General features: G+C 43.9%; 1 protein-coding gene across 7 annotated transcripts in view; it reads left to right on the top strand.

Annotated features, from left to right (window-relative positions):
• Window positions 1-12,865, top strand: part of ETS1 (ETS proto-oncogene 1, transcription factor) — a 125,091-nt gene that overhangs the window by 65,524 nt on the left and 46,702 nt on the right. The window contains exon 2 of one of the 7 annotated variants that reach the window (XM_057491037.1): window positions 10,327-10,398. The exons of the other annotated variants lie outside the window; for them this stretch is intronic. Coding sequence (XP_057347020.1) covers window positions 10,327-10,398 — 72 coding nt within the window. The remainder of the gene's footprint in view (window positions 1-10,326; window positions 10,399-12,865) is intronic. 7 annotated transcript variants of the gene reach the window in all.

Below are 12,865 nucleotides of genomic sequence, written 5' to 3'. Positions count from 1 at the left end.
ATCCTGTCCGTTTTACCTCTTTCATCACGGACCCAGCTCTGCATATAATCTTGCTCACAACCTGCATGATGAGAGAGACATAGATCAGCAACAGTGTGTTTTCCTAATACAGTTGTAGTTTAATTATTTTTGCTGGCAAAGAGGCCATGGGTACCTACATCTGCTCTCTACACAGCAAATAAGTTTTATTTTTCCCACCTAAAATTTAGTATTTTCAAGTCCATTTCATGGGTCAGGGCACATTGCTCATAGTTATTCTGGTACAAGGAGGGGAGGTGAGCCCTGGGTTTCTACCCGCCAGCCCTCCGAGGCCCATGGCTAGTAGAGAAACAAGCAGACACCCTGGCTACTTGCCCATGGGTAAGGTATTTGCTTCCCATAATTGTGTCATGGGGAGATTTTCTATAAATAATTAACATCTTTGGGTCCACACCATCATAGAGTGATTCTGTGTATTAACAACATAGTCTCCAAGTTTTATTTTCATTTTTATTTTTTAAATTTTGGTATCATTAATATACAATTACATGAGCAACATTGTAGTTACTAGACTTCCCCCATTATCAAGTCCCCACTACATACCCCATTACAGTCACTGTCTATCAGCATAGTAAGATGCTAGAGAGTCACTACTTGTCCTCTCTGTGCTATACTGCCTTCCCCGTGCTCCCCCTACATTTTGTGTGTTTAATCATAATGCCCCTTATTCTTCTCCCTGCCTTCCCACCCACCACCCCCAGTCCCTATCCCTTTGGTAACTGTTGGTCCGTTCTTGGGTTCTGTGAGTCTGCTGCTGTTTTGTTCCTTCAGTTTTTGCTTTGTTCTTATGCTCCACAGATGAGTGAAATCATTTGGTACTTATCTTTCTCCGCCTGGCTTATTTCACTGAGCATAGTACCTTCTAGCTCCATCCATGTTGTTGCAAATGGTAGGCTTTGTTTTCCTGGTCTCCATATTTTTAATCTGGTTGTTCTAGAATGCAACGTTACTCCCATTTCACCACTCAGATGGGATCTCTGATGGCATTGATCCTCATGATCACAGCGTTCTAGGTCTACTCTTTGCTTAATGTTGGTAAGCTCTTTTTAACTCACTGTTAGGAATGTCAAGACTATTCCTACATCTGTCATTTTTTACTTGTCATGGTTGACAGCTACCTTCTTTCTCTTTTTCAGTTGCGTTGAAGATATCTTTTTCCAAAATATCAGTAGATGTTTTTCAAATTGCATAAACAGGCTATTTCTGTTTGGCTACTTTTCTGAAGCCCTGTGCCTATCTGTGTTAGCTTTTTCTTTTAATTGTGTAGTTTATAGCCTCCATGCACACACAGAAAGGAGTTGGTCTGTAGTGTAGGTGGCAGTAGATCCAGTTTCATTGGCAGTGAGCCATGCTTACAGACACACTCAAAATATTGCTGTTCAGGCCGTAAATATTTATTGATTATTTGGCCAACTTCATCATATTTCCCAGGTGCTTTCCAGTTTCTGTTGCTTGGGTTCAAGCCTGTCACTGGACACTTGGAATGTGGCTTCTTACTGCCCTATCAACTTTGTTCATTTGTCCTTTTCTGGAGCATTTGGTTCTGTCACTGAGAATTATAGGACACTGACCCAGATGGTGCTTTAAGACCCAACCTAGCACTGCAAAGTTTAGGCTATTGGATTTCGGATCTTGATGGGGTGTAAATAGCAAAATCATATAATTTATAATACAAACTAGAATACTTTTGAGTGTGTAATGGGAACTATGATTTACACCAGAACTAGACATAAACCAGGACTCTCCCAGCAAACGAGGATCACACTACTTGGTTACTGAATTTGGACAGTAATACTCTTTATATCTACTGTCAATTCTTAATCTTAGGGTTTAAGCCATCCAAAGTAATCTAAGAAGACCAGATTAAGAGTTTGAAGCGATTCAAGTTCAGTGCGGTTTCCCCCAACTGTGAGTTATATTTTTAAATGTGTTTTTGACGCATAATATAATATTTCTCAGAGCCTGAGAAACAAGTAAAAATCAACCTCAAACAAGTTCATTTCAAGCATATGAAACCTCTTGGTTGCTTTGGGTAGCTATGCTAAGCTGTTGAGTTTTGCTTTGCAGGGCTGTGCAGAGTAACTGTAAACTTTCTGCATGTAGTGTGTGCGTGTGAGAAAAAGAACTTCAGTGGGACATGCCGTCATTATACAAGTAAAGACAAATTGTTTTGTTTTAATGGTTAAGATGAGGAGTTACACTGGAGTTTTATTGTTGGGATCAAAAGGAGCAAAAAAGAGAGGTTTTTTTGTTATCATTAAAGTGGGTAGAAACAACAAAAACAAGTAAAAAGGAAGCCCTTGATTCTTTAGGGGGGAGGAAGGGAATGGTGGATTCAATTGCAACCTCACTTTTGGTTACAAAAGAAGAAAAAGAAGAAAGCATGATGATAGGGAAAGAAGAAGAAAGTGTGAAAGAGCAAAAGGAAATAATGGCAAAGAGGAATAAAAGAATTTCAGTGATATTTCATAGAGTTTTGGAAAAACCCGCATAGGCACCAAGCATTGCTTTTGGGTAGGAATTCCAGTCTCAGGTGGCCAGATGGGTAACCTGGGGTCTGTTGTTTCCACTTTTTGATCGTGCAATTGTTTCTGAGTATGTTAAACCCCTTAGTGCATGATGGTCAGGATAACTTAGATGAAATATTCCCTTTGTTTCAGGTGCTTCCATGGCTAAAAGTGCAGGAGGACTGTTGTTTTGAATTTATGGAAGTACATGTGGATCAATGATTTATATTTTCTGTGCCTGTTGGGCCCTTCCAACTGTTCTAGGCTAGCCTGATTTCATGGTTCAGCTTCAGGAAGAGCATGGGTTATTTCAGAGGCATCTGCAGAAGGTGTAAAAACAGGGAAAGGATTATTTTAAACAGAGAGAACAGCGTGGGAAGAACCCAAAAGTTTGGAGTGAAAGAAGGGCTTATGTAAATATGAAGAAAAACACCTTGATTGTAGAAAGGGGAGAGAGAAAGGAAGTGGGAGGCCAGGACCTATGTAAGAGCATTTTGAATCTCAGGATGAATTTTGCCTTTGAGAGTAGGGAGATTTTAAGGACAGAGCAGTGTTTTTGAAAAGGCTTATGAGAGAGGTGGTTTTTCTTTTTTGGCTCTCTTTTTTTTGGTAGCGTTACTTTACCTCCCACTCATACTGTTGTTAAAAATCTATCAGTTTATCAGAATAAGCGTTAAACCTCAGAGAAGATGACAGAATCAACCAGGTATCTTCAAAGTACAAATGGAAAAAAAAAATATCTAGGTTGGGCAAGGGAATTCCTGTATCTGGTGAGTGTTTGTAGATATGTGACTTTTGAAGAATTACGAACACCTACTATGTGCCAAGTACTGTATCTGCTCCCAGTTAATGATATTTCTATGCAATTACAGCTTTGTGCTAGGGTAGTTCATTACTTATCATTCATGTTCAAAACCAGAGTGTGTTGTGTTGTGTCTGATTGTATAATACCCTTGAGAAAATCTGTCATAGGAAATTTTCAGTGGAAGAGTTTCCACCTAATGAGTTTTATATTTCTAGTGATTATACATTTTTCCTATCTATTTGATATTCCTTGCCTAAGTTAATGCTACACACTATGCATAGGTTGTCTCATATCATTGAAATACTATTTAAAAGCATAGAATGCAATGAGGATTCATGAGTGATAAAGGGAGATCTGTCAGTATAGTAGGGATAAATATTGTGGACAATAAACACAGTATACATTCTAGGGGGCCCATTGCTGGCTGAAGAGTCAGGAGGCCTGGATTCTAGCCATGGCTTTCCAACTGTTTGTGTGACCTTGGGGAAGTCATTTCATTTTTCTGGACCTCATGTTCTTGATTGGTCAAGTAAATTATTTATTTAGAGAAGATGACCTATAAGGTTTCTCTTAACAAATGACTAGGTAGCATTTAAAATAATTAAGGCTTGTAGAGAGCATAAAATGTCATTCATAGGGATATTTTTCTTCTAATTGCCAAATTCTATTAAACACAAGTCAGTCATCGGGAACTTCAAGTGCATTTGGGAAGGTTAACTTTTTAGGAGAGAGATGTTAGGAATTGTTACTTTCCTTACTTACCATTGGAGAAACCGGGCACATTGTTTCAGGGGTGGTGCTGGGCCAGGATTCATACCTTCCTCTTGGTCTTCCTCAGTGAAACAGTGTCCCTTTCCCATAAGCCTTTGCTACAGTTGCAGCAGAAAGCAGCTCCAGGGCAGGCTGTGCTCTGGAGAAAGGAGGTGTAGATTAGGGGTCCAGTAGGTGTAGCAGCCAGCCCCAGCTGCATCCTCAGGGCTGAGCATGTGTTCTGAGCAGTGAACTTACTACTTCATCCACGCTGGCCCGTCTCTCAGCATACCGCTTGGTACATAAATAGTCCCCTCCTTCAGCAGGAGTGCGTTCTGCAGAAAGCCACCTGGGTGCCTCTTCCTGACATACCCACTGAGTCCAGGCCCTGCATCCTGTTTGTACCAAGCGAAGAGCCCAGGCCCACTGGCTTCTGGCTGCTCACAGAATGGTGTCTGTGCAGCAACCAGCTGGCCCTTCAGTGGGCACTGGCCGCCTAGCCACCTTGGGGACAGACAAGACACCACCTGCTTTGATTTCCCCTGCCGTCCAGGAAGCAAGTGTGTGCTGGGGTGTGGTGAGAACAGGCCGCCTTGCTTTTCAAAGGCTGCTTTTGCAGCAGAGGAAAAGCGTTGCCTGCTCACCGTTGTTATCTGAAAATCGTTTTCTTGATGTTATTTCTACATTTTGAGAAAGGTCTGTCACACTTACTGTTTTCTTTCAGCAGCAGGGACCTAAGCTCAGCACTCCAGTTTGGGGGAAAAGCCAGAAAGCTGCCATCGATGATAGTGTAGAGTTTATCTCCTGGGACTCGTTTCCTCTCATCTTTACCTCTCCGTTGTGTTTCTTTTCTCTTAGTTATTAGGTGCTAACTTATTAATGAGTTACCTTCATAATGTCTAAGAACCTCATTATTTTGCCCTAACCCCTAATTGGCTAAGTATTATTCCCATTTCACAGATGAAGAAACAGAGAGGTTAAACAGCTTGGCCAAGGTCATACAGCTGGTGAGTTGGAGGAGTTTAGTTCAAACCCAGTTGTAACCGACTCCAAAGCTCTGTGGCCGCTGCTTAAAAAATTCTTGGGAACTATTTGGATGTTTGTTGAATTGGGGGAAACACTTAGGTCTGTGTGTGCATATCATTTACCAGTTCACTTAATAGTTATAATATGGTAGAGTTTTGCAGTTCGACATGTAACGTGGCCATATTGGGTAATTCTTCAAGTTATCAACACTTTACAAGTGATCAGACGCAGAGCACTGACAGTGTTTCTTTCCCAAGGGTACCGGTCAGTAAGTGGCAGGGTTAGAGCTTGGAGCAGGATTTCTCCAACCCCTCGCATTTTCATTCAGCCACACACATTTCCAATATTTCTTTGATTGCTGAGTATGTGGTGTGTGTTCATGTTAGTAATAATAATGATAATAAATATTAGCTTGAGATCAGAGGTGTCAAAAAGGCAGTCTTCTCTTTTGGTTGAGATAGATTTCCCCCACAGGTTTTTTTGTGTGGTTAATGGGTCCCAGGAAGTTGGCTGATAATTGGGATCTGAGTGGGTCGCATAGATTGCTGCAACTTAGGCTCTAGAAAATTTGCATTGCTTTGCAGGATGCCAAACCACCTGCCAAACTTTAAGTAGGATTGCAAGTTAATTCCCTTTCAGAAAGTAAAACAAACAAACAAAAAAACATGAGTTACTCCACAGGCTGCTTGACAAATGCAAGTTCCCTCTGGGGTAGGATGCTCTTAGACTTTTAGAAATACATGTTTTCATCTAAAGAGTTTTGAAAAGAATTCCTGCTGAACCTCTGTTTTTCCTATGTTGAAATACATGACGCATTGCTTTAGTCTTCTGTGCCCCGGTTTACCCTTTTTTAGCAAGTGAGGTCTGCTTTAAGAAAAAAAATAAAACAAAAAACAAAAACCTTTGAATCTCATGCTGTATATTATGGGAAAGATTGTGCCAAAGAGGCATATGAGAAGTAATGACATCGTAGATGAGTGATTTTTTTTCACCTTTGTTAGGAATATTCTGGGGCAGGGACATTTGGCTGTGGTAGCACCTGTATACCCTCGGAGTTCAGCAAACTTGTGTTTTCTCCCTCATACAATGCGTTGTCCCTTAGCGATAAAAATGAGTCCTCTGTCCCCTAGTTTTGGTCATTCTGGAAGCTAGAGCGCTCCAAGGCCAAATAACGGGTTGTTAAACTGAGAAGGATCCTGCTGGCATGTTTCCCTGGAAGTGGGCGTAATCCCAGATAGCCAGCTGTGCCCTTCAGGTGCTCTGGTTGATTGGGGAAGAAGAGGTGGAAATAGGAAGTAGGAGGTGGTCCACTTGATGGCAGCAAAAATGGAGATAGTAGTTTTAAGTTTGGCACTTTTGAGTCTAGGCACCAACGTTAATGCTTGCCAGGAAAATACAGTCTTGTAAAGCAAACTGTAGTGTGGCTGCGAAGTGTGTCTCCTCCTCAAACTGGGGTTCAGGCCTCTGGCTTCTTGCCCTCCACCTGTGAATAGTTTTGGTCCTAGTCTTGCATTTTCCTGGTTTGAACATTTTCTGTGCTATCTATAGATGGTCATCCTTTTACCTTATACTGCCTGGTGTGAGAATCAGGGTACCTGAGCGCGGGTTTACTGTGAGCTGCCAGATAATAATAATAATAATAATAATAATAATAATAATAATAATAATAATAACCCCATCTCTGCATCATCTCTGTATTCTTCTGGAGGAAGGTGCTCCTTGTGAGGGAGCTGCCTGTCATTGGCAGAGAGCGGGAGAGATAGTGAGGTCACTTTCAGAGAGGACTGTGGAGTCACTGCGATACAAGGAGCATTATTAAATTAGAGATACGGTACAAAGTGGCAATACTGAATATATAGGAACTTTCTAAGGGTGAGTCATGTGCATGTGTACAGGAAACGCATCCTTGATTTCACATAAGATCAAAAGTTCAATGTAACACCTTCCTCACCTCCTAATGGAAGCCAAATGTTCTTCAAAACTGCTGGGTGCCTGCTTTTGCTCTCTGTTCCTATCTGTGCTTCAGTTTGGAGGAGTGAGAAGTGAAGCTAATATTTACAGAGCGCAAACTATGTAACAGGCATGTTGCCATGTGCCTTCCACAAAGAATCATTCTTCAAACAACCCAGTGAGGTTGATGTTTTTAATCCCCATTTTGAAGATAAAAAGTGAGCCCCAGAAAGGCTCCAATAATTTTCCCAGGGCCACAGAGCTTTTAAGTCACACATTTGAAACTAGATCTTTCTAATTACAGAGTCCTACCAACTTAGAATCTGTTCAGAGAGAAAATTTGCTAACATTCTCATCAGAGGCTTTGGTTCTCGGAACATCCTTCTGTGGGGTGTGCTGTTTTAGACTCTGCATTATTGTCAGGGCAAGAGAGAAAACATTCAGTGTGTCTATAAATATCTGCCATTGGGATGCGTCATAGGAAGCCAAAAAAAATAGTTCACATAATTTCCACTGTGCATTTTCAAATTTAAAATGGACAAATGAAGAATGGCTAACTAATTTTACTAAACTTGAGTACAGAATTGGTGCTGTGTCCCCCATTTTCCAGACTGGGGAATCGAGGAATGAAGTAAAAGCCCCACCTGTGCTTGAGAATTCTCCTGGGAGAGGATATTTAGAAGCACAAGTCTAGGCCTTGAAGCCACTTGATGCAACAGGAATGTTTGTAGAAAAATAAACACACACATGGAATGAATCAATGTCTACATAGTGGACCTGGAGTTAACCTCTGATTCAATTGGAGTTTTTTTTTTTTTTTTTTTAATAAAGTTTCTATTTCTGTATTTCTGAAGGCTCCTCTTAGGGGAGGAGACTTTTGTGGCTTTTCCACGCTTTCACCTATACTCTTCCGTGATAGATGGACTTATGGGAGAAATTTGAAATCCCAGGCTCGCTATAGTGTCTCCAGAGGATTTTGGGTGCTAGTGAACAGAAGAATTAACTTCTTTTTTCAAATGAGATTGGGTCTTGGTGACTTGCTGCAGGGTTTGATCAGCTTGTGCTGCTCACAGGTGTGCTGCGGACAGCTAGCGAGGAACAGAGATGCGTCCAGTCTCCAGCAGCCCCTGCCAACCACCTGGCTTTGAAAGAAGAGAATATTCTCAGTGCTTTTATGGCCAAACCAATTCTTAGGAAGTAATATTTGAATTTTCAGGAGTTGGCGCAAGATACACGCTAGGCTTCTCCTACGCAAACCAGTCACAAACCTATTTGTGACTTTCTCAAAATTCCTCTTGTAATGGAGCCTAAATGTAGTTCACTTTTTCTTTTTTTAGTAATTGGTACTTGGTTCTTATATTCATCAGGAGGCTTTGTTTATGGTGCACATTTCTTGCCATAATCTTAAAGTGCACGTAAATTCTCTTTTTCCCATTTAGTAGATGAGGCCTCTTAAGTCAGAGGGATTTTCATTTAGGTTACACCAGTCACAGCCTCTCATTCATCATGTTGGTTAAAAATGATGCCCCTTCCCTGAAGGCACCAGGTGTCCTGGAAAAGAGATTTGGAGGTGAGACAGCCCTGGGTCTGAATTCAGACTTTCTGCTTACTAATTTGTCCTTAGGCAAGTCGGTATCTAACTTCTCTTAGCCTGGCTTTTCTCATCCTTCCAGTGGAGATCATCATAAAGAACTTTCCTGGCTTTGAGGATTTCAGGCCTTTGTAAGAACTGAGGTAATGCCTGTAAAACACTTTTGCATTGCCATAGGTCCTAGTAAGTGGTATTTTATCATTATCTCGTAGGCCACTGTGTTCTGTACAGATGTTCATTGCTGACAGTGCTGTTACTACTTCAGTGGTTGTTAAAACTGTGGTTACTGTTAACCTGGTTACAGAAAATTTTCCACTTGACACCCTCGTAACCAAGTGGGCCAGAGCCGTCCCTGTGGCCAGTTATGTTCTCTTCCTCTCACGCATCTTTACCAGACCTGCATTAACTTGACCCAGTGGAACTGCCTGGGTCAAGTTCCACTCCAAAGCTTTACTTTTAGGCTTTGCCTTGCCAGTTGCCCACATCCTTGGAATTGCTGTGATCAGGTTGTAGAATTATTTTAATTGCCGAAGTGCTCTCCTCTTTGCCCTGGAATCCTTTTTTTTTTAGGAGGAAATCTCTACAACCTGTTTATACAGCTTCCATTCTCCTTGCTCTTGCTGAGCTTGCTGCCTTCCACGTTAAACGGGTGGCGAAGGTCTGGGTTGGTGAATCAATTTGGTAACTTCCTGAAGACAATAAGCCTCAAGGCTGAAAAGCCCACTGTCCTGTCCTTTCTTCTTCACCCTCCTGTCCCTTCTGTCCCCAGCAAATGCCTGTGAGACCTTCCCAGTTCTAGAAGACAGTCTGTGAACGTGCTTTGCAACTTCAGACGTCTGTAGGAACTGTGTAACTGGAGTATGCCAGTTGCCAATTGCCGTAGTTGATGTACAGCCAGAGTCTGGCACCTAGAAAAGGGGATCCTGTGTCTTTAAACAGCTGTGTGCCAGTATGTGTAAGTGTGCTTGCTAATCCAGTGACTAATTCAGTATATTATAATGCAGCAACGAGCAGGCTGCCAAGACAGGGCTGTATCCCAACTGAAGTAGTGTATAAGGCTCAGAGAATCATTTCTTGAATTCTGCCACACCACCCGTCTCTGGAACGGACTAGACATTTCATTTGTCTGTTCCCTGAACCAGCGTCAGCACTCGCCTTCTTCTGGTTCCTGCCTTTCTCTCTGCCAGCCCCCTCTTGCCTCCCTCCATTGCTTGGGTCAGTGTATTTACTCATCTGAGGGTGGGGCTGTGCTCAATCTGAGTCAGGGCCAGGGAGCCAGTCAGGACTGCTCTGGGGCATTCCAGGGGACGAAACTCATGATCCCTTTTGGAAAAGAATTTTCCAAAAGATCCCTTTTGGTCACAGAGTTGTGACTGCACCTTTCTCGGTTCATGTCCAGTGAGCCCGGCCCTGTGCTTGTCTTCCTGAAGCCCCTGTTCTATCTGAGTGAGCCCCAGGGGTTGGGAGGGAGACATCCACAAAGAGCCAGGTCTGATGGAGCTTTCTTCCCACTGAAAGCCTTGTACGCAGAAATATAAAAATGCAAATATCACTCACTTTAAATGAGTGCTTCTGGGGACATCCGCAGGTTAGGGGAATTGGTGGTGTGTGGCTTGTCTCCTGGAGCCTGTGACTGTCCCTTCTCCTCACATATGCAGCCCCAGAAGACGTGGATGCCAGGTGTCTGTCTCTGGAAATGGGCGTCGCCCAGCCTCTCCCACCGTCCCTCGGTGAGTGGAGCCCTGCAAGACTTGCACGCGGCCGAGGTCTGGAGCTGCTGTGACTCCTTGGCCCCTGTGCTCAGGGCCCCAGCAGGCTTCTCCCTGTCCCTTTCCCCGATGCTTCTGGAACCCAGCCACAGCTCTCAGTGTCCATTGCAAAACCTCTGTCTTAGTCATCACCATGCTCATCTCAAACGGGGAGTCTGTAGCTATTGTTTGTGTTCTTACATGGGGTTTGTTTCCCCTGCTGGAAGGGAAATTCCAGGTGGAGGGTCCATGACTCCCAGTCACCAAGGTATTCCCATTGCTCAGCCCGTAGAAATCACGATTTTAAAGTACAGTTTGGTGGATTTTAGTACGTTCGCAGTTGTGCAATTCATCACTGATCTCTAATTCCAGGTCATGTCCCTCACACCCAGAAGAAACCCCATACTCATGAGCAGTCAGCACTCTTTTTGGGTAAAGGAATGCTGGTAAGGCCGTCCTGCAGGGGATGTGAGGAGGTGGGCCCCTTTGCTGATGGAGACCCACCATTCCCCTCTGATGCTCCAAGCACATTCCGGGGGGTTCCCTGCATCTCTGTAGTCTCTGAAGTCCTTTTCAACCCTTGCTGCCTTGCCAACTTTATTCCTGTGGCTCACGTGGTCAGGCTCCACTGTGGAGTGAGCCTCTGTACGTCTGGGCAAAGATAATGAGTGCTTTCACCAGCTGCATGCAGAGCGTTCAGTGCAGGAGCTTGGGGCTGTGGTGGCTGCAGCTTCCTAATGGCTTCCTGATGAGGCAGAGCCATTCATTAGCAGCGGATGAGGGCTGCACACCCGCTCTCCCCTGCCCACCTGATGCAGGCAGATGGAGAGCGGCTTCTGCTCCCTCCCTCTTTTGCATTGATCACTCTCCCTCTGCTCTCTACCCATTGGCCTAGCACGCCCATTGATCTGGAGACTGGGTCTGCCTGGCGACTCCTCAGCCTCTTGGGTTTGCTGCAGGGAGAGGCATCCGATGTTGTCTGCACTGGGCGAGACTCTGGGGCAGCAGTGGGATTGTCAAAATGCCCACGTCTGGATGTTTGGGGCCATTAGGAGAGACCATTCTGAGAAGAGGGGAAACAAATAAACCTGTGGAGGCCAAAAGAGATCATAATTAGGTGTATTTTCCTTGAATCCATAGTCCCTGCACTCCAAATGGATTTGCTGTTGGAACTGGAGCTGCTGGTATTGTTTGAGGAGGTGGCCTTTTCATATTAGACACATGACATCAGGTTCACCTTACAGGCCAACACCCTTGATTCTGCATTTGGCTTTGTCAGTAGGGTTTGCTGTGTCCCCTCAATCTTATGCCTGTGTCCCCATTATCCTGATTGGAACGCCAGCAGGACTGGAATGGTAGTGTTGTAGAACTTTAGAACAAACACATGGTGATCTGTTCCCCAGTAAAAGCTTGTTAAAGGTCAATAGATCGTTGAAATGAACTGCCGCCTTCTCTGTCTGGATCAACAGGAAGAGCACCTTCAGATTTTAGAGCTGTTGTACATAGTGCCGATGTGCAACTGAAACTGGGTATTGAAGACTGCTTGCTTTATAATGCCTGCTGTTCAGTTGGCATTTCTGCTTGAAGGAAACTGTTCTGTGGTAGAACCTGATCATCGCTATTGAAAACTTGTAACCTGGAGTGAGAGCAGATGGCATCCTGGTTCTGTAAAATCCCAAGTCATGTGTGCCAGGTTTTTGGATGGGTTAGGCCTCTGTGGTTCTTACGAACTTGGGGAGGACTGCTGTTTGTCTAGAATGATGTACCAGGGCTTGTTAGTAGCAAAGATGCGAGGGAGACCGTGCCCTTCCTACCATCCTGCTGTAAGTCAACAGCAATGGTGTAGAGGGAAAAATACTGGAGAAGGAGTCAGGAGGTCTAGAATTAGTAACCATGTGACCAAGGGCAAGTTGATGTCACCTCTGTGGGTTTCATTTTCCCCGTCAGTAAAAGAAAGGGCTTGAAACTGGATGACGTCTAAAGTTCCTTCAAGTTCTGTGTTCCGGGAATGGTGTGGGACCCCTGACCAGGAACAGCACGGCTGCTCCTCTCTACCCACAGCGCACTTAGCATTCATTCATCTTGTAATTACGTCGAGTTGTCAGGAAGGAGAACATGCCTCCCAGGAGTTGTTAAAGTTTTATAGCAAATTCTGTAAATTCCTTGTTCCTGCTTTTTGGCCCCGGCGAAGGCTTTGTGTGTCATATAGCCATAGAGAAGGCAGCACGGGGGAGCAGACAGGGTAATGTGTGAGCACACAATCGGGGGGTTTGGGATGGTGGCTACTGGCCATGGCTGTAAAAAAGGCCAAAGCTGAAGAGGTATAGGGGCCAAAATGATAGATGAGGAAGGTCTAAACAAACCCTGGAGTAGCCTCCAGCGATAGGCTCAGCAGTGAACCTGATGGGTGAGGGACAGTATCCAGAATCCCTTTAAAGCTCTCTCTCTG

The sequence above is a fragment of the Manis pentadactyla genome, chromosome 13 (genome assembly GCF_030020395.1).
Source record: "Manis pentadactyla isolate mManPen7 chromosome 13, mManPen7.hap1, whole genome shotgun sequence".
Taxonomy (NCBI): Eukaryota; Metazoa; Chordata; class Mammalia; order Pholidota; family Manidae; genus Manis; species Manis pentadactyla.
Note: the sequence above shows the minus strand (reverse complement) of the source record. Positions and strands in the feature narration are given on the sequence as shown.